Source organism: Leopardus geoffroyi, chromosome D4 (assembly GCF_018350155.1).
Source record: "Leopardus geoffroyi isolate Oge1 chromosome D4, O.geoffroyi_Oge1_pat1.0, whole genome shotgun sequence".
NCBI classification, from domain to species: Eukaryota; Metazoa; Chordata; class Mammalia; order Carnivora; family Felidae; genus Leopardus; species Leopardus geoffroyi.
The window spans coordinates 57,294,900-57,314,951 of record NC_059342.1 but is presented as its reverse complement, the minus strand read 5'-3'; the positions used below and the strand labels follow the sequence as shown (position 1 = coordinate 57,314,951).

General features: G+C 45.8%; 1 protein-coding gene and 1 long non-coding RNA gene across 21 annotated transcripts in view; one reads left to right on the top strand and one right to left on the bottom strand.

Moving 5' to 3' along the window:
- Positions 1 to 58: 58 nt before the first annotated feature.
- LOC123593705 lies at positions 59 to 1,499 on the top strand. The gene is made up of 2 exons (XR_006710471.1): positions 59 to 882; positions 959 to 1,499. It is a non-coding gene; the product is annotated as an uncharacterized LOC123593705 (long non-coding RNA).
- Positions 1,419 to 20,052, bottom strand: part of UNC13B (unc-13 homolog B) — a 252,510-nt gene continuing 233,876 nt past the window's right edge. For 6 of the 20 annotated variants that reach the window (XM_045470020.1, XM_045470008.1, XM_045470009.1 and 3 more), the window contains 16 exons: positions 16,308 to 16,435; positions 15,586 to 15,671; positions 10,238 to 10,364; positions 9,890 to 9,986; positions 9,525 to 9,668; positions 9,125 to 9,202; positions 8,511 to 8,588; positions 8,180 to 8,268; positions 7,789 to 7,941; positions 7,548 to 7,671; positions 7,383 to 7,439; positions 7,114 to 7,194; positions 6,013 to 6,160; positions 3,516 to 3,608; positions 3,176 to 3,335; positions 1,419 to 3,011 (listed from right to left, as the gene is read on the bottom strand). In XM_045470020.1, coding sequence (XP_045325976.1) covers positions 2,726 to 3,011; positions 3,176 to 3,335; positions 3,516 to 3,608; positions 6,013 to 6,160; positions 7,114 to 7,194; positions 7,383 to 7,439; positions 7,548 to 7,671; positions 7,789 to 7,941; positions 8,180 to 8,268; positions 8,511 to 8,588; positions 9,125 to 9,202; positions 9,525 to 9,668; positions 9,890 to 9,986; positions 10,238 to 10,364; positions 15,586 to 15,671; positions 16,308 to 16,435 — 1,929 coding nt within the window. In that variant the 3' untranslated portion in view covers positions 1,419 to 2,725. Of the gene's footprint in view, positions 3,012 to 3,175; positions 3,336 to 3,515; positions 3,609 to 4,432; positions 4,490 to 6,012; positions 6,161 to 7,113; positions 7,195 to 7,382; positions 7,672 to 7,788; positions 7,942 to 8,179; positions 8,269 to 8,510; positions 8,589 to 9,124; positions 9,203 to 9,524; positions 9,669 to 9,889; positions 9,987 to 10,237; positions 10,365 to 15,585; positions 15,672 to 16,307; positions 16,436 to 20,052 lie in introns of those variants that run through there. The other 14 variants (XM_045470007.1, XM_045470001.1, XM_045470002.1 and 11 more) reach the window with 5 other exon arrangements.

The following is a 20,052-nucleotide window of genomic DNA, read 5'->3' as shown; positions in this document are numbered from 1 at the left end:
TAGAGCCCCAGGGTCCAGCCTGGAGCAGAGCCCCGCCCCTGCCCACACCCCTCTCCTCTGGAGCCAGCCAACCGCCCCTCCCCACCAGTGTTTCTCGAAGGGGTCCTGGAGTAGTTACCTTGTCTTTAAGTACTCGAGTGCTCTCTGTGCAGGCTGCTGGGCAACAGAGAAGAAATACTCAGAGGCTGCCTTTGGGCAGATCACAGTCTTATGAGGGAAGACAGACAAATTGTAACTAATTAAAGTGTTGTGTGAAGGGGTTCAGGTTGGTTGGGTCCTAAAGGCTGCTAGTAAGTATCAAAACCTAGAAGACAGTGGAAAAGGCTGCAGGCCATTCTAGCAAGGGGGAACTCAATGTGCAAAGAAAGGCACAGAGAGGTAGAGGAGTGCACAGTGTGGTGAGGGTGAGGAGGGGTGGGGGAGGGGGAAACCGCAGGGACTTGCGGTTTAGAATAGCTACAGGATGGCGGGGGGGGGTGTCTGCACTGTCCTGGAGGGTCTTAGAATTTTTCAGCCTGAAGGCTGTGATAGATAACAACTAAACAGCTTTAACAGGAGAGACTTACCAGAGTAGGTGAAGAGGGCAGGGGCAGCATGGAGGCAGGTAATAATCACAGTAATCCAGACAAGAGGAACTAAAGGCCACTACTCCACTTGTGGTACTGGGAAATGAGGTGAGACAGTGGATTCAACAGGCAAGTTTGAGGCAGAAATGATAGAGGGCAACTGGTTTGGGGAAAGAGAAGGAGGAAGTTTAAAAATGACTGGGGAACTGAACTGCAAGGGTTTATTTAGCAAGCAAATGGAAATGAGCTGGAAGACTGGAGTTAATCTGTCCTGTGCTCCCATTCAGCCCCCACCCCACAAGGGCTGAGAGACTAGGTGAGCGCTTTTCTTGCATAAGCTTCTGATTTCCATACCAGGAGATCTCACTTATACCTTGTTTCCTCCCATAGAGGAGACTTCTACTCCAGCTTTTCTTCTGGAATTTTCCCAAATGAAAGGCCAATGTGCACTCCTAGGCCTACTCCTCTGTCCTGTACTGGCAGCCTCAGCCCTCTACCAATCTCCAGAAGCACACATCTCCCCAGAAGACCCTTACCTTGTCTTCACAACATGGACTAGTTTTCACTAGCGTATGTCATCTGCTACTCTTCTGGACCTTTTGCAGGGAGCTGATCCCCTAAATCCCATGACTCTGTTAACTGGATTGGTGGTCTCAGGTCCAGGCCAAGATGCTAGCCCATTACCTGCTTTACTGCGTGGTGCTTATCCAAAACTCCTTTAGGTCCCACCACTTGTGGGGTGATGAGGAGGGAGGAGGCAGCGAAGGGCCAGGGGTACAAAATCTACCATTATACAGGATAGTCATTTCTACAGTTTTCCACACTTTAGCAGAATTACCAGACCCCAAAGGCTGCTATAAGATAATTTATTACACACTAGCCAAAAATGTCCTGTAACAATGGCACATACAATAATTAACAACAGCAAAGATGCTTAGTTTCTTGTTTCATGTAATGGCCAGCACAGCTATGGATAACACAGAGTCCTCAGGAGGTCCAGGAGGCTGCTACCAAGGGTATCCAAGAACCGTGTCACATCTCTGATGAAGGGTCTGAGAAGTCCATATGATCTCCTGAAAGAGTTCATCTCTGACCTCCCAGGAAATGTTGAAGCCCCCTCCATCCAGCCTGTACAGAGGAATCATAGTCCAAGTTCCCTCTGTCGGGTTGAACATCTGTGAGGGGAACAGCATCTGACCTAGATGAAAGGGAGTGAGGCCAAAGACTAGATTCTTTCTGCAAAGGGGAGGACAAACAGAAGGCAGTGGCCATAGGTGAAGAGGACTCTTTCTAGACTGGTTTCTACAATTTTTGGCTTTGTTCAGGGCCTACCCAAGAAGAAAATACAGCCCTCTCTCCTGGATCCTTCAACTAGGCCTCAGGTGCATACACAAAGGAATAGCCGCTCATGTCTTGAAACATCACTGCTCCCTTTCCTATAGGAATGAGGGAGGGGGACTCTTGGGCAGGTAGCCTGTGGTGCTTGGGTTCCAAAGAATATTCCTGCTCAGGGCTCTGAAGTTATCATGTGAACCTCATTCTACTCATGACATATAATTTGGAGAAAAGGATTAGCACAGGTCATTTCTAGAAGGTATCTTGTTCAATTTCAAAGGCTTGTTTTCACAAAACCAGTGGATCCTGGTTTTAGACTGCTTGAGGGACAGTCTAAATTCTAATTTGTATGTTCCTGCCCTGGCATACTCCAATCCAGACTATAGGGCTCAGTGACAACTGTAGGCTCAACTGACTAGCTAACCAGGCACATGCTCCAGGCTCTCTAATGGTTCAACAAGAACCATTGCTCTTCTAATGGTTTATATGTATGGGTCTAACTGAATAAGGTGTGGCATGGAGAGGGGTAGAGATGGGATAGGGGGTGAAGGGGTGTCTACCAACAATAATGGCTGACACTCTCAGAAATGTCTGTTCTACCTCCCTATGCAGTAACCCTGACAGCCCAGCTCCTAGCACCACAGACGTGCTGGTCAGGGACTCCTGAGCCTTTCTGAGAAAATATTCTCACCACCCCAAATTTTTCCTTAAACTGAAGGAGTCAGCCTCTTGACTATGAGGACCCTAAGCTGGATATATAGTAATTCTCACTGGCCCTGATTTGTGAAACTGATGCCATCCAGTTGGCACAGGAACCTGGGTGCTCAGCTCCCCTCTTCCATGGAACGAGACTCCGATTTGAGCTTCACAAACTCCCGAGCCACTTCGTCATTGCTCCTCTGAGACAGAATCCGGAGAATAGTCATGCCTGTCTCATCCATGTGGATCTTCCGGCCCAAGGGGCACCAGCAAGCACAGCTTCCCTTGGCTGCCACATCCCTCAGAGGCATCACAGCCAGCCCCAGAACACGATCCTCCCGGGCAAAGCAGTAATCCTTCACACATATTTGCAACTCATAGGCTTCTGGCCCCTCTTCATTTCCCAGGAGGCTGTGAGCATAGGATGGGTGGAGGGAGGAGGCCAGAGCTGAAAGAGCCTTCAACTGAATTTTCCCCAGCCACCATCCAACCCATCCCTCTTCTCCCCTCTCAAGTCTTACCCCCCAGCTCACCCCCATCCCAGAGTCCTGCAGGTTCCCCACCCTGTAACTCACAAGTGGAATGTCTCATTATACTTGGGAGCCCAGTTGTTGCTCTTCGACTTGGTTGTGAACTTCCTCTTCTTATCACTTTGGTGTGGGCCAACCATGGTCACTTCCACAAAGGGCCGGAACATACCTGCTGTCTGCCACTTGAGGTCATTGGCAGCCACCACTGCCCAAACAAGAGAAGCCTGTGAGGGATCCTACCAAGTGTTCCCAATTCTTGAGCCCTAGGTGGCATTCCCCTTGGAGGAAGGCTAAGTTAGAGGACTGGGATAAGCAGCCCCTGCCTTCAACTGATGAGGCCACTGCATAAGAAAAGGTCTGAGACCTTTAAGTCTGTGCCACTCACCTTTCACTGTGACCTTGTGCTCCCCAGTTCCAGGATGTGTAAACAAATCCACCTGAATAGAGATTTCTCCCACAGGATCATCCACACCAGACCCTGAAGGACAGATGGACAGTTGATCCCTCATTGGAGAACTCTAAGACATCAGGCTTAATTATCCCAGGTGAAACTGAGGAGTTAGGAAGCCCACTTTACACCCTAGAGCATGAAGCAATCACCTAAAATAGCCATGGGGAAGTAAGCAATGGGAGAAGGGAAAGGAAGGGGATAAAGAATGAGGCTGCGTATTAAAGTACATTAGGCTAACAACATTTTAGGTGTAAGGTCTTCCAAAAATGCACAAGGAATCTGTCAGTTTCCCCAAACCTCTCCTATCTCCTAGGATGAAGAATTTTTCATTGAAAGGTACTGGAGGACAGTACTGCCACCCTCTATCTTTGTCTGGGAACTAATCCACCCTGTGGTGTCTCAATGGAACAATGTGGGTCCCTTCAAGCCAAAAGCAGCACCCTCCCACCTACCTTCAGAATCCTGAAGGTCACTGCTTGGGAGGCTGCCTTGCTCAGACTCTGTCCTACTCAAAACCTGGACCCCTCTACAAGCAACTTCCCAGGCCCAATCTCTAGCCAGTCTGTAGGCTCCCCTAAGCAGACATCTCACCAGAGATAAAACTTCTGCACCCCAGATAAAACTTCTTTATCCTAAGGTGGAAGGATGGGGGAATCCCAAGGACAGAACCATTATTAACCCCATCTCGGACTGTATTAATACATCACTCATCGCTGATACTTGGGATGGAGCTTCTGAACTTTGACACATGGCTCCCCTACAGCCAGCCTAAGAAGCTCATTCTAGTTCACAGGGGACAGGTGTTAGCCTATGTTAGATTCATGTGTGTAAGGTGTACAACATAAACATACCCTTTTCCGGCCGAATGTCCTCATTAGCAGTGAACCTAATACCTTTCCCATCATGCACTGAGTGAGGAAAGGCAAGTCAAGAGGTAGTAGCAGCAGTAGGATAGAAAAGAAGAACCAGTTAGAGGTCTAAGGAGTTAATAGCCACTCAAAGCAACTCTACACATTTTCTGGGGGAGTACAGAGATGAGGTGGAGAGGGAAATCAAACAGTTGAAGTCAGTGCCTGAATGCTCCAAATTAGACTTCATGGGTCAAGGCTCAATGTAATCATGGGGAAAAGCAGAATATACATAGAGAAGGTATCTGAAATCAGCAGGGCAGGAAACAGAGACATTGCAGGCTCTAATTTCTTGGCCTTAAATAATAATGCAACGGGTATAAAAGGTACACACATCCATCTCGATCCTCCCCCTGCAGTCCCCACCTCTGCTCTTACCTCATATGTGCCCATTTCAGCCTTTCTTCATCTTTACATCTAGCCTAAAACTCAGTATTTCTAAAAAGCCTTTTTGGATTAACTCAGATACTTCCCTGATGTTACAGGCCTTTCCATGTACAACTCTGTAAAAGATCTCCCTGTCCCCTTGAACAAGGCTCATAACTTCTTTCCTCCCTTTTCTTCCTATCCTGGACTTAAAATAAGAACAGATGTGGAAAATGGAGCAGTACTGCAGGTCCTTTGTATCTTTTCACCTTCTATTAACTCTAGTCCAATGACTTGGATCCCACTTCCCCTCCAGGTCAGCTCTGTGCTCTGGATCAAAGGCTCAGTAAGGCCTAAGTCCTCCCATTCCCTCCATCAGGTTCTCTCCTCCAGGCAGCACACCTAAATTTCCCAGAACAAGCAATAACAAATGTGCCTGAAAGTCTTTCCTGGGAGGGCCTGGCTCCTGGGTCAGGGTCAAAATTTCAGTCTGAACCATATCTATGTAGATGTGTTTTGTTATAGAGAGGCCTGCCTGGAGGCAGGGAGGGGTTCTGAGGACTAGAAGACACTGGGAGAAAACCAGCTGCCTAGTCCCTGTGCATTAGCATCACCCATGAGGCTGGATGGAGCATCATTTATGCACAGAGATCCATTATGCCCATTATCCACACCCTCCTTTCAACTGCTCCCATGGTTTGCCTCTCCTAGTTGTTGGTTTTGTTTTTTCTTCCCCCTCTCATCCACACTAGACAATCTATAAAGTCTTTTTTTACTTCTTCCCCCCCGGACAGTTTCCAACAAGGCTCCCAAAACTATGAGTCTTCATGAGTGTTTCAACAACTTATTCTCAAGGCTTTCTGACAAATATTTCCTAACAGGGTATGCTCTTTGAGCCGAATGAACATGTGCTAGCCAGGCAATGTCTGGGAAAAGAATTGCAGGCCCATTTACCAGGTCCCTGTGATTCTCCTGTCTGGTATGGGTACAGTGTGGAAGTGAATATTGGGGTTCCTCAAGAAATCCTGGGGTCTGAGTTTGACAGGCTCTCTTAAGAAGTACCTGGATCCTCCTTAAGGGCTGGAAAATTTTGACTCCCTAGAGGCAGAAGTGTATCAAGGAGGGGAAGATAGGGACCTAAAGCCCTTAGGTCTTACCCTGGGCAGTCTGTGAGCGAACAAAGGTTTTGATAAGCGTGTCTGTGGTCTGTGTGTACAGAGATAGGGCATAACGTAGGGACTGTAGATCTGGGCTCTTCTCCAGGAAAGTTTTCTTCAGCCCATTACCTCCCGCGTGAAAGTATTGCTGAAAGACAAAAGAATACCTGCTACAGCCCCATCCCCTTACACGGAGGCAGCTTTCCACACTGTCCTCAGAGAAATCACATCTGAGCAGAAGCTCAATGAAGATGCCAAAAAAGGATGATGAGGACAATAAGCCATTAAATAAATAACAAGATGAGGAATACCATGTAGAGTCAGAATCTCTCAGGTGAAGTGTATTAGTTGGGTAGGAGCAGTAAGGGATGACCACATTCCTGGATGTGAACTTTGAAGTATGGATCTATCTAGACAGGCAAAGATCTGGAATAGAGCATTTCAGGCAGAGAGAGTAGCAAAGTACTTTTTTATCCCTCCAAACCCTTAAAGAACGTTATACTTATGGCATACCTCTCCCAAATGCCCTGCATCACACTTCATATGTACCTGCCTTATTACAGCTTTACCAAATTATAAGCATCTTAAAGCTAGGAACTATATCTGATTCTCTCTGTATCCTTCATAGTGCATAGTACCATGTGCATAGGTTTCCCAGTTGAATGAATCAATGGGTACCAGGAAAAAAAAAATCCTTTGGAAACCCAAATGAATGTATACGTAAGTGGAAGTGGGAACTTTCAGCCAGATGTGGGGTATTAGGATCTGGAAGATTAATTCCCAGTGGAGAATATTCAGCAATGGCAATGAAGAACTAAGTGAACTGAACTGTACTCAAAACCCAGGAATAAGTGCTCTGGGTCCATGGTAAGTCATCTGAGACCATACAGAATGGTCTGCTCCCAAGACCATTTTGGTTGCTCCCAAGCAGGAATATCAACATAGCAAAGAAAGAAAACAGACATAAAAATCACTCCCTTCTGGATGTGGGGTGGCAAGAGCCCAAAGAACATCTAGTCTGACAGAGTAGAATGCCAATGCCGAGAGGTAGTATGACTGAGGTGGGATAGTATGACTGTCTGGAGAAGGGGAAGGCTCCACCTTGATGGTGTCCAGAGCGAGGTCAAGGATGGCACACTGCTTCGGAGTGAGACTCCGTGTTTCCTCTCGAACCATGTGGTCCTGAAACCCCAGAGAAAGCAACAGCATCAGGACAACTTGGGGCTGTCATGAAAGTCTTTCTCTCACCTGCCAGCCCACAGTACATGTTCCTCTCATTCCCTTCCTCTTTAGTCTCCAAAGCTCACATTTCCTTCTTCCTGGCTCCCACTCACCCCCCAGCCTCAGAAGACTCCATCCACCCACAGTACCTTGAGTTTGGAAAGATTGCTCAGCTCCTTGGCAGCAGTGAAGATCAGCTGGGTGCCCTGGGCAGAAAAGAGATCAGTCAAAAGCAGAGGACTCCAAACTCGATCAGGAAGTGTGGAGCAAGATAGTGGAGACAGCAGGAGGAAGTGGAAGGGGAGTGTCCTTACCGTCTGGTCAGTGAGTGGGGGCAGAACAATCATCCTTTCCATTGTGTTCATTACCACCCGCCAGAGCTCCTTCAGTACACGCTTCAGGACTGTCTTCTCACACACAGTGGCAAAGAGTGTGAGGCTGTAGACCCACATAACAGGTAAGACTGAGAGTTTGAGAGACACCCCTCCCCAAGAGGCTTTTCGGATCGCCTCTGCCTTGCTTGTCCCAAAGGACAGTCCTGAGTGCTGTACTCACTTGCCATCCAGGAAGTCCATGAGAGGCCGGAGCACACTATCTGCATCCTGAGCCACTGAGGCCCTGGCGCTGGGGGATGCATTCCCTGGGCCCCGCACCTGGCCCAGGATGTCAGCCATTTGTCGAACACACTCATCAATCCGCACCTGAAAACTATACATGTGCCCACAGTGCAGCCCTCCCCTCCCCAAACACACATTGACCTTGGAGCAATACCAGCTATTCCGTCCCACTCCAGCACACTCTGGTGCAGCTCCAGCAGGGACAGCCAACAGGAGAAGTGGGAAGATCCACACACCTACAGCTGGATGGATGGGTGTGGGGCAGGAGTTCTGGGATTGGCCAGGGACCAGATCTCGCTCCGAGGGCTGTGTGTTTTGGGGCCACTTACCTGTTTCCAAATACCATGCTGAGCTCATCCAGAACCGTATTCAGTTTCACCTGCAGCTCCTTCAAACTGTCTGCAGCTTCAGGATCCAACTGTATCCATAGAAGGTGTGTTTGGCTAAGCTGATTTTCATACCCTTTTCCTCCCTCCTGTGCCCCTAACTCCTCCCTCATAGAGGCTTTATCCCAATTCCTACTCAAATCCCTCAGCTTAAAGCAGCCCAGATCCTAAGCTAAATTCCTGGCCTATACCTGGTGAGGAGAGGGTAGAGATCTATGGCCAGAACACTCAGGAACAAAGGTAAAGTGCAGCAACCCCACACCCCGAGACCTACCTCCTTGCCTCCCATGGCCTCAAACATTTTCTCCAGCTGGACTCTCAGTTGCTGCATGTTGTTCATCAGGATGCAGGGCTTTGGGGACAGATGGAGGTGTTGAGTCTTGACTGCTTTCAGCACAGGACCTATCAGCCTAGGGTACCTCTCTCATACTACTCCAAAAGCCACAGGGAATTTACAACACATAACCAAATACCGCTCTTCCTTCCTAATCACTGAGATGTGGAACCAATTCAGATAATTCTCCTTGAATGAAGACCAGAAGCAAATGTTTCTGTTTTTAAACCAGGTGGTGGGCCTCAGGTATTCATGGCATCATCCTTTATTAACTTTCTGTCTTAGGAGATTTTTTGCTGTGGCTGTTGTTGTTGTTAAAAAAGAAAGACTAAGTAAAGATCTAGCTTAGTAGAAGATAAAGTACCAAATAGAGGCTCAGAGGAATTCCTAGTCAAGTTCTTCTTCTTATGTGGCATAATCTCAAGCAAAGCCCTACTAGGAACCAAAAGTCAGGAGTATCATCCCCACCCTCAGCTCTGAGGATAGCCTTAAAAGCAAGGAGGATTCAAATGTCTTCCATCCTCTTCTCTAGGGTCCCAGGGCCTGACCCTCACCATTTTCTCCTTTTTGCAATAGTCTGGGAAGCTCTTTGATAAGATGTCTGCATACTGCATCAGCACCTTCCCGATGGTCTGAAAAAAGAGGAGAAAAGGAAAGGAGAGGGAACCCTTAGCTCTCCCCACAGGGATCTTGCCTGAGGTCATATCCCTCATCCCAGAACAGTAACAAAAGGAAGGTAGAAGGGAATCTCACAATAAGGGGACAAAGCTTCCTCTCAACCCCAGAACAGCACCAAGACAAACCCCCAGTGTGCCCCAGACACAAGCAAATGAGAAGGGGGTAATGCCAGAGTTCCCCTGAAGGACATCACAGAGAGGAACTGTGCTTGGGCCTATGACAAGGCCATGAGCCTGGTAGTGGCAAATGGAAAGGAGAAGGGAGAGTCATGGTCACCTTAGCAAATCTCCTCATGTAGTGGGCTAGGATGTTGGGGTCTGGGCATTCCAGCTTCCGGATGATCTCAAAGCTCTGGTTGAGCTGTGTGAAGACGTCCACCACAGAGCAAGAAAAGAGCGCATGCTCTGATGTCTGCTGGAACTAAGGAAGGCCAACAACAGGATCATCATCTTCAGCCACTACCTTTTCCCAAGTGTGCAGGGCTCAAAAGGACTCTGCCCAGCAGGAGTGGCTCTTTGGCCCTCAAAAGCCCTCCCTATGAATTCCACAGGGCAAGGAACTAAAGCCCTGGAACTTTTGCTGATAGCTAATTGCTGGGAGACCTGGCCTGACCCATGGTGCAGTCCAAGCTTCCAACTTACCCCATCCTTCTTATCTCGTTCCAGGGCCCCACGTAGGAATTCCAGGGACACATCTTCATTCTCATCCAGCCACTGCAGGACAAACTGCTCAAACCACCTGCAGCCAGGCAGGAGAATTGGGGGTTGGAGCAAGTGGTTGGCAAATGCCATGTGCCTAACAGCTACCCCAGACTCGGGTCTTCTGGAAAGTAGGGCATGGTTTGATGCTTTTCTCTTTCTACAACAGAGCCCAGAACTGGCAGTCTCAAGACTGGCTTACTGAACTGAATTGAAGACAATAGTCCTGCCCACCCCTAAAATGGAGGGGCCCCCTTCCCTTCCCTCTGTAGTGCCCGCATGATGACTCACACTGGGTACTCAGGCACCTGCCCCTGGAGGGCAGGCAGATCTCGCACGTATTCATTGTGGAGCCACTTCACCTTGAAGTGTAGGTTCATGTAGTCAGCACTCTTACACAGCCGGTCTTTCTCATGCTCTAGTGGTGGGGAAGGAGGCTGGGGTCAGGTCCCAGCAGTAGGAGCCATGGTTCCTGAACTTTCCCAAAGCAGCAGATCCAGTCGGGCCGCTCTATCAGATGTCTTAGAACAAGGGTGACTCCCAATCACTTCCTTACAACCATTTCCCCCAACCAGTACTCTGCTCTCCAAGAGCCTGGCCTAAATCTTCCTTTAGAGACTAAGCCAGACTCCCAGATAAGGCCTACAGTCTTCTAGCTGCTTTAGCTTTTCGAAGTGTCAACTGAGTAAATGGCCCCTGGTAAAGAAGGCCAGAGGGTGCTAATGTTGATTAGTGAGGAGACTGCCCAGGACTAGAGCAGGATGGAGGTTCCCTAGGACTTCACTGATCCTAATAGCTGGGTCATTCCCTCAGACGGGCTTAGATGCAGAGATGAATAGCTATACATGGTATGAATGGGTCATTGACAACTACACAGAGACAGGGAAAACCAAATTGGGCCCACTATGATAGAAAGAGCAGCTGAACAGCTAGAGTATAACAGCATCTTGAAGTAAACTGAAGGGCCCCGGAGCACAGCTGAGAGACTGAGAAAATGAACTCTCAAAGAAGTATGCAAATAAGAAGAGTCAGTTTGGAAACCGTGGAAACACAGCCAGATGAAAGGGCTATCATGATGCAGAAAATGGGATGCTTATTATGGACTTTTAAGGTCATCTAGCTGGATCTCCAGAGTCTTCTGGAAAATCCAGGACAAACATCTCCCATAGCTTGCCCAGAATGTCTGGAGCACTGGCAACAACCACAGGTTCTCTTCATCCACCCCCTTTATAGATAAAGCATTAATCTGAATAATAAAAGCCTTATATATAACATAATGGTAAAAACAGGCAACTGGGTAAGAGTACTGAGCAATAGAGAAAAAAAGGGCTCAGGGTCCTTGTGAACTCTACTGCTCAACTTTGAGTTGCTATGGGTGATGCTCTTTGCCCCATGTCAAAGCAGAAATCCAGTCTGGGGCAGTTGGCGCTTGTGAATTAGTACAACACACACTCAAGGAAGAAATGGGAAGCTGGGATTCAGTCTCAAAAGGCCCCCAGTCCCAGGAAATTTCATCTCCTGGTACAGCAGGTAGCACCACCTCCAGGACATCAGAGAGACTTCTCAGGGCTTGTCCCTTTGCTTTCCACCCATACTCTGCTGTCCTTAAACCAGTCCATGAACCTGGAAACATCAAAAGGCACCAGGAAGAGGGCTCTCCTTCCTTTATGTTCAGTAACCCACTAGAAGTGGAGGCAGAGATGCTCCATCACTCCAAACCTCCCGAACTGCTTTCTTATAGAGACCAAGGTACTATATTTATTTAACTACCACTTTCTTGGTCAACCCATTATCTGTACTCTGGTCCCAAATCCCAATTTTTATATTAACTTCTGTGGTATGAAAATAGGATGACTGGTAAAATGCTGGTTACGCTTTATTCTAACAAGTCCCACGGAGTCCTGCTCCAATAAAGTTGCTCGAGGTTGTTGCTGGGAGGTAGAAGTATGGGGGTGGTTAATCTTTCAAAATGGACAATCAAGTCTCTAAACCTTCTCCTGCCCCTGATTTCCACATTCCTCTCTCATTCATTCATCTTTCATCTTTGAAGAGTTCTTTCAACCTCATGATTTCACTTATCCAGCTTGCTGGTATCTCCCCCAAATCTCTCTTTGGTTCTGATAATGTCTGCATACGGCTTTGATGGAACATCTCACTTTGCCAGGATTTAACTCTAGCCCCCATCTTTCAGCATCTAAAATCTCTGGCTGAACTTTAACAGAGTATACATACTAATCATAGCCTCTTGTTCAATGCTGAGCTTCATCCTCAAGTCTTCCTTCCTCCTCTTGATTCACATCCAGTTAAATCACCAGTCCCTGCTGATTTTACCTCCAAAATTTCTCTGGAATCTAACCATTTCTTTTACACAGTCACTTGCCTAGGTCTTGTTACCGCCATTTCTGACCTGGATTACTACAATAGCCTCCAACTTGGTCCTTCCTCCTCCAATACAATTTCTTTCTTTTCTTTTTAAAAAATTTTTAATGTTTATTTAAATTTAACAAATTTTAAACTTTTTAGTTGTTAATTTATTTTTGAGAGAGAGAGGGAGTGTGAGCAGGAGAAGGAGACACAGAATACAAAACAGGCTCCAGGCTCTGAGCTGTCAGCACAGAGCCCCAAGCAGGGCTCAAACCCACAAAGGGTGAGATCATGACCTGAGCCCAAGTCAGAGACTCAACCTCAACTGACTAAGTGCCCCAGGCGCCCCTCCTCCAACCCATTTTCCATACAACAGCCAGCGTGAGTGGCCTTTCTACCTTATAAACCTGATCATGTGAACCCCTTAACAAAGGATTGCTATTCACTGGCTCCAAACTGCCTTAGGATAAGTCCAAAAGCTTAAACATGGCTTACCACCTCCTTTATGACCTGGCTCTGTCCTACTTTTCTATCTTGATGTCCTGTTTATCTCTTCCCCTACACTCTAACGTGCTAGTCACACTGAACTACTCCTTTCAGTTTCCCAAACATGACAGCTTTCTAGACCACACATCTCTGAACATACTGTATCCTCTTCCTAAAATGTTCTGTGTCTCCCTTTCCCATCACTACTACCTCCCCTCCCCACTGGCTAAGTCCTACCATCCTTCAGGTTTCAGTTTGTGTATCACCTCCTCCAGGAAACCTTCCTAGATCCTTTTCTCAGGTTCTCCTAGAAGTCTTCCCGGGTGTGGATTACACTGCTCTCCTCTCAGCACCCTATGCTTATTCCCTTCGTGGCTCTTAGAACTTTAAACCATAACTGCCAATTTTTATGTCTGTTGTCTAGAATAGTATGTGAGCTTCTCAAAAGGCTGGGCTTATGCCTCATTCATCTCTTTGGGGTTCCAACAATTAGCACAGTGCCTAGCACAAAGAAAATACTCAACAAGCATTTGGTTAACGGGCTGGGGATCTATCGCAAAGGGGCAAGAAGAAACTTTCTGTTCTATATTTTAATTGGGGTAGTGGTTATACAGGTGTGTTTATTTGTCAAAACTAATCAAATTATGGCTCTTAAAGGGTTTTTTATTTTATGTATGTAAATTATACATTTGCATGTATAATGTAAATGTGTAAGGGTGGAAGGGCGCCTGGGTGGCTCAGTTGGTTAAGCACCCGACTGTTAATTTCGGGTCAGGTCATGATCTCATGGTTTGTGGAATCAAGCCCTGAGTTGGGAATTCTCGCTCTTGAGATTCTCTCTCTCCCGCTCTTGCTGCACCTCCTCCACTCAGGTGCATGTGTGCACGCACCCTCTCTAATAAAATTTTTAAAAATGGGTGAATGGTAGCATTTTCACAGAGTTAACACTATCCTTTTATCATCCAGGTCTCCAAACTCCTACCCTTCTCTTGCCCTCCACATTCTGACAATTATGAAGTCCTATTACAACCTCCTTCCAGGAGCTATCAAAACGCATTCTTCCCTCTTCAATTCTCTGCTCTAACCTCAGCCCCATCCCCTCAGCCCTAAATTATTACAATATTATCTGCAGTCCCTGCTTCTCGTCTCTCCTTGTTCCACCTGCCCCCATTTTTCACTAAGGTGAAATCTTATAAAAATACTACTTTGCTTACACTGCATCTCTGCTCATGAGCCTATAATGGTTTCTTACTGTCCTTAACAAGATTTATTCAGTGCTGAGTAAATGCCATGCAGTATGCTAAGTATATTAATATGTCTCAGTTTCTTTATCAGCTCAGTGAAATAGATACTATTATCACTCCCATTTTATGGATGAGAAAATGTGAGCTCATAAAAACTGGTCTAAGAACACACTGCTGATTAGGTGGTGAAATTGAGATTTGAAACCAGGTCAACTTTCTTTTAGAGCAGTTTTCAATTCTTTTGTGTTTGTTGCAAACATTAGCAGAACTCCCCTTTAAAAAGAAGTCTTACCTAGAATCTCATATAAGATTGATAAAAAGCAGAATTGACTTAACTAGCACGGGGTAAAAAGCCTGGAGCCCAGCACCCTTCTCCCCCTGCCCCAGTTTTCCCTTTTCACTTAGCTCCTAAGATACCTTTGTTTGAAAACCTCTGTCCTACCTCATACTATCTTTGTGAACCTGACTCGCTTTTCACAGGTATTTCTTTTTTTCCCCTCAAAACCCACCAGAGCTGGATTCTTTAAGAACTGGGACTATACTCACCCCCATCAGGCTTGCGAAGTGCTGCCTGGAGAGGGACAAGTGACTTCCTCACTGACATGAAAGGCTAAGGCCTGGGCTACCACCCCAGACTTGACCCAATGTGGGCAAGAGGCAGCCATTGCTCTGGGGCAGAATTCCAGAATGTGCATGTACAGACTGTGGCTGTCTCAAACTTAAACACTGATCTTCAAGGTTTCTTTCAACCTCAAAACTTACTGCTTTTAAACCTCAAAAGTTTAAGTCTGAGGGTTACCCACAGTCTGGCCACGCCACCAGAATAACAGATCCAGACTCTGCTTTGTCCTTGCCGCCGGGCTGCTCCCCTTTTTTTCTAAGTCAATTCACACAGACTGAGGATACAGACTAACATATATAAACAGATGGGAAAGGCAGCTTAATAAGTGAACACCAAAGGGTACAAATGGGAAGGCTGGACACAAGCAGACAGTGATATCTTTGTGGACCAAAGTAAGAAATAAGCTGAATGAACAAGATCAATAATAATTTGTCCATCACACTACTTTATAGGAGAAGCGAGGGAAATATCATCTTTTTGGCTCTGTCACGCCAATCCAAAATAGCTTTTAAGGAAAGCCAGGCTAGGCAGCCTCCGGTAAGAGAAAATAATCCTATCTGTGTATTTAAGGTTCTGTGATTCTTTAAAACTGTAAAGATAAACTTCATACGACCATTCATACCCCAAGGAGTGGGCCACTTGAGTATCCAGCATGGGAAGAGATGCTCTCTGGGCTGGGGAACGTCTTAAACAGGCACGTGTTCTAAAGCTGGAAGGGGGAGTCCACATCCACACAGCCATTTCCATTATTACCTTGGCTGAACCTCTGCCTACCCAAGGACTCCTGAGGCCTATGCCTAGAATCCCTCTAATTTCTCTGTACCATTCACCCAGAACTTATAGTTGTCTGGGAGAAGAAAGGGACAGCAAACAAGATGGTTGGGCAAGGAGCCTATAGACCACTGCTTTGGGCACACCCTTACCCTCCAGTGCATATTTCATGTCTTGGGCAAAGAGCTGCCACATCACTTCTGCGCTGACTTTTCCAACATTCAACTCCTGAGGAAACCTGGATGATGGAAGAAGCCACAGTCAGAGAACAAAGCAAGAGCTATTTGATTTGACTGATTCCAAAGCTAACATGCCTAATCTCTTGGAGGTCAGATTGAAGAGAGGAGAAGCCTAGGAAACAGGGCTAGGTTCAATCTGGAGAAAAGGGACCCAGGAGCCAGTGGAAGCACAAGTGGGGGCAGAGAATTCCCTCAAGCAAGGTGGGCCCAGGGGAGAGGATGCCCAGAAGGCAGGGATTTGAGACCCAGAGAAGTGTTGAGTCTAGAAGGCAGGCCCAGGCTAAAGAAGATGGAGGAGAAAGTGCGAGGGGGTGGACGTAGAAAGCCCACTTTATTCACAGTGGACAGACACATACACACATGGTCTCTGGATCCCCTGGAACTCCTATGGCAGTCATTCCCAGGGGCCTCTCACTGCAGGGAGGCTGGCTCAGTCTGGGCAGGGCCCCCCATTATGTTTCCACACCTGTCTCCAGAAACAGTTACTCAGACAGATACAAGGGACAGAGGGACAGACGGATGTACAGGAGGAAGAGGTTGCACTGCAAACACACAGAGATAGCAAAGAAAGAGGCTGTTAGACAGATGGACAAGCCAACCACCAACCACACAGGGCCAAGTGGGTTGATACGCACTGGTTCAGAACGAGTGTGTAGGAATTCTTATCTTCCTCTATGATTGACACAATGAGTGTGATGAGTTTGGGCCAAAAATCCAGGTTCCGAATGCTGGGTCCTTGTTCCTCTGGAGGTAGCTCCTGTTTCTTGTTGCAGGGGAGACGGTGAGAATCAGAGTAGAATGTGCAGAATGTCTCCAATCTTCCTCTTTCTCTTCCCTCCCCACACCCCTCTTCTAGAATCAGGTACCCTTCCTCTTCTAAGCCTGTCTTCCACAAGACTGCCCATGTTCTGTCAGAGGGGTGACTGTTGGGAGGTCCTTATACACAAAGAGTCCATCCCAGAGAACTTCTCCAGCTCCAGGGCACTGATGTGATAAGCTTGGTCAGTCTAAAGGACATAAGGATGCCTGTCCCCATTCTTCATTCTCTCAGTAGCTATGAGTATGGTGACTCTTTGGCCAAAGTAAGTTGCCCCTCCAGCCTTACTAAGTAGGTCTAGTTCAATGTGACCCCCTTTGGCAGTCTCCTCTGACACCTTCCCTACATCATCACACGCACATATACATTACAAGCTCTGAGAAGCTCCTTTAAGTTCTGCAGGAGCTACTGAACAGACCTAGCATGAAAGTGGGTCTAACCTTCAGGGGGTTAAGGACTTCCCTTAACCTCATGAATGCTATTAGGAGGAAGAACTGTATCTAGGAAGCTCTTCTCCTAGCAGTATAAGAAAAGGTCTTGGGGAACCAAGAATACTCAATGGGGATAAGATACTCTCTTCAATAAATGCTGTTAGGATAAATGGATATTCACATGCAAAAGAATGAAACTGGACCCCTATCTTCTACCACTCAACAAGAGTTAACTCAAAATGGATTAAGGACTTAAATATAAGACTTGAAACCATAAAACTTCCAGAAAAAACATAAGGAAAAAGTTCCTTGACAATGGTCTTGGCAATGAATTTTTGGGTATGACACCAAAAGTACAGACATCAAAAGCAAAAATCAACAACTGGAGGGGTGCCTAGGTAGCTCAGTCAGTTAAGCATCTGATCTTGATTTTGGCTTAGATCATGATCTCAAGATTCATGAGAAAAGGGACCCAGGAACCAGTGGAAGGACTGGCTGCCAGCACAGAGGCTGCTTGGGATTCTCTCTGCCCCTCTCTCTCTGTGCCCCTCCCCCCACTTGCTCTCTTTCTCAAAATACACAAACTTTAAAAAATATAAATAAAATATATATTTTTTTAAAAAAATCAACAAATGGGACTACATCAAACTGAAATGTTCTGTAGAGCAAAAGAAACAAAATGCAACGGCAACCTATAGAATGAGAGAAAATATTTGTAAACCATATATCTGATATAGAATTAATACCCAAAATATAAAGAATTCATATAATTTATCAATAGCAAAAAAGCAATCTGATTAAAAATAGGTAGAAGACTTGAATAGGCACTTCTCCAAAGAAGACATACAAATGCCCAGCAAGTAGAAGAAGTATTCAATATCACTAAACACCTCGGAAATGCAAATAAAAACTACAAAGAGATGTCACCTCATACCTGTTACAATGAATATCACCAAAAAGAGATAACAAATGCTGGCCAAGATATGGAGAAAAGGGAATCCTGGTGTACTGTTGGCAGGAATGTAAACTGGTATAGGCACTATGGAAAACCGTTTGGAGGTTCCTCAAAAAAGAAAAAAGAAAACTACTCCATGATCCAGCAATCCCACTTCTATGTATATATTCAAAGGAAATGAAATGACTATCTCAAAGAGATATCTGTACCTCCATGTTTATTGTAGCATCATTCACAATAGCCAAGACATGGAAACAAACTAAGTGTCCATCAGCAGATGAATAAAGAAAATGTGCAGGGTGCCTGGGTGGCTCAGTCAGTTAAGTGTCCAACTCTTGGTTTTGGCTGTCATTTTCCCACAGTTTTGTGAATTTGAGCCCCACATTGAGTCTCTGCTTGGGATTTCTGTCTCCCTCTCTCTCTGCCCCTTCCATCCTCGGGCTGTCTCTCTCTCTCAAAATAAATAAATTTTTTTAAAAGTTAAAAAAATGTGGTATGTAACTATAATGGATTATTACTCTACCATAAAAAAGGAAATCCCAGGAGCACCTGGGTGGCTCAGTCAGTTGAGCATCTGACTTCAGCTCAGGTCATGATCTCACAGCTCATGAGTTCAAGCCCACATTGGCCTTTCTGCTGTCATGGCGGAGCCCACTTCGGATCCTCTGTCCCCTTCTTTCTCTACCCTGCCCCTGCTTGCACAATCTCTCTCAGAAATAAACATTTAAAAAATTTAGAAAAAAAGTAAATCCTGTCATTTGCAACAACATGATGTATCTTGAGGACATTATGCTAAATAAGTCAGACAGAGAAAGACAAATACTATATAACCTCACTTATATGTAAAATCTAAAAACATCCAACCCATAGAAACAGAGTTAGAATAGTGTTTGGCAGGAGATGAGGGGTAGCAGAAATGGGGAGATGGTGGTCAATGGACACAAACTTTTAGTTAAGATGAGTAAGTTCTGGTGATCTAAGGTACATACAGCACGGTTGACTACAGCTAACAATACTGTACTACATGGAAAGATGCTATGAAGAGTAGAGCTTTAATGTTCTTACCATAACCACAACAACAAAAATGACAATTATATGAGGTGAAGGCCTGAGTTAAACATTTCATGATATACACTTGTATCAAATCATCACATTGCACATTGCAATTGTGTCTTAACCTACACGATGTTATACGTCAATTATATCCCAGTAAAGCTGGGGGACAAAAAAGGACTGGATTGGGAAGAAGTAAAGAAATACAATGGTGAATTTCAGGAAAGGAGAAGCAACTCTACATTCAGACCACAGACAGGACAAGTAGGGGTCACCACACAGAGGCTGGAATGGACATTTATCTTCCACTGGGACAAAAGCAAAGTTGAAACCACCCAAAAGAACAGGGATAGGACTTTTATGTGGGATGCCATATGTCATCATAGTCTCCACAATCCTTAATAAGGGTGCATTATCAGGAAGTTAATAGAAACCAGGACAGAACTCACAGAATATGTGGATTCTGCCTGCTTAATATCACTTAAATATATCTCTTCCTTGAACTCTTTCTGCCACTACCCTATCGGTATCATTCAAACATCTCCTAACTAGTCCTTCTTCCATGCAGCTGTTAGTGATCTTTCTGCAAGGAGAATCTCTTTGTGTGACTCCTCTGCCCTTCAATGACCTTCAGTCAAGGCCTTCAATAAATTTCAATTCCACAGTTTGACACAAAAGGCCTTCAGAATATGACCTCTCTCTCAACTCCACACCTCACCAATCCCTTGCAGCCATCACCACCCCACTACCACCACTTATTTAGTGGTTATTAGGTGCAAGACACCCTGCTAAGAACTCTACACGCATTGTCTCATTTAATCCTCATAACAACTCCACTGGGTAGAAATTATCACCTTCATTTTACAGAAGAGGAGACTGAAAGCAGTGACGTTATATGACTTGCCCAAGGTCATGTGGCTATAAACAGTAGAACCAAGATCTGATCCCAGAGAGTTGAACTCCAAAGCCTGACACTGTAACTACCCTAATTAAATTGCTTATATTTCTTCAAATTAACACACTCATTCACAATTCTGTGTCTCTAAACATTCTATTACCTCTATATGGTATCCTTCTCTTCCCCAACCCCTTTCATTAGCCAACTCCTACTCATCCCTCAAAAT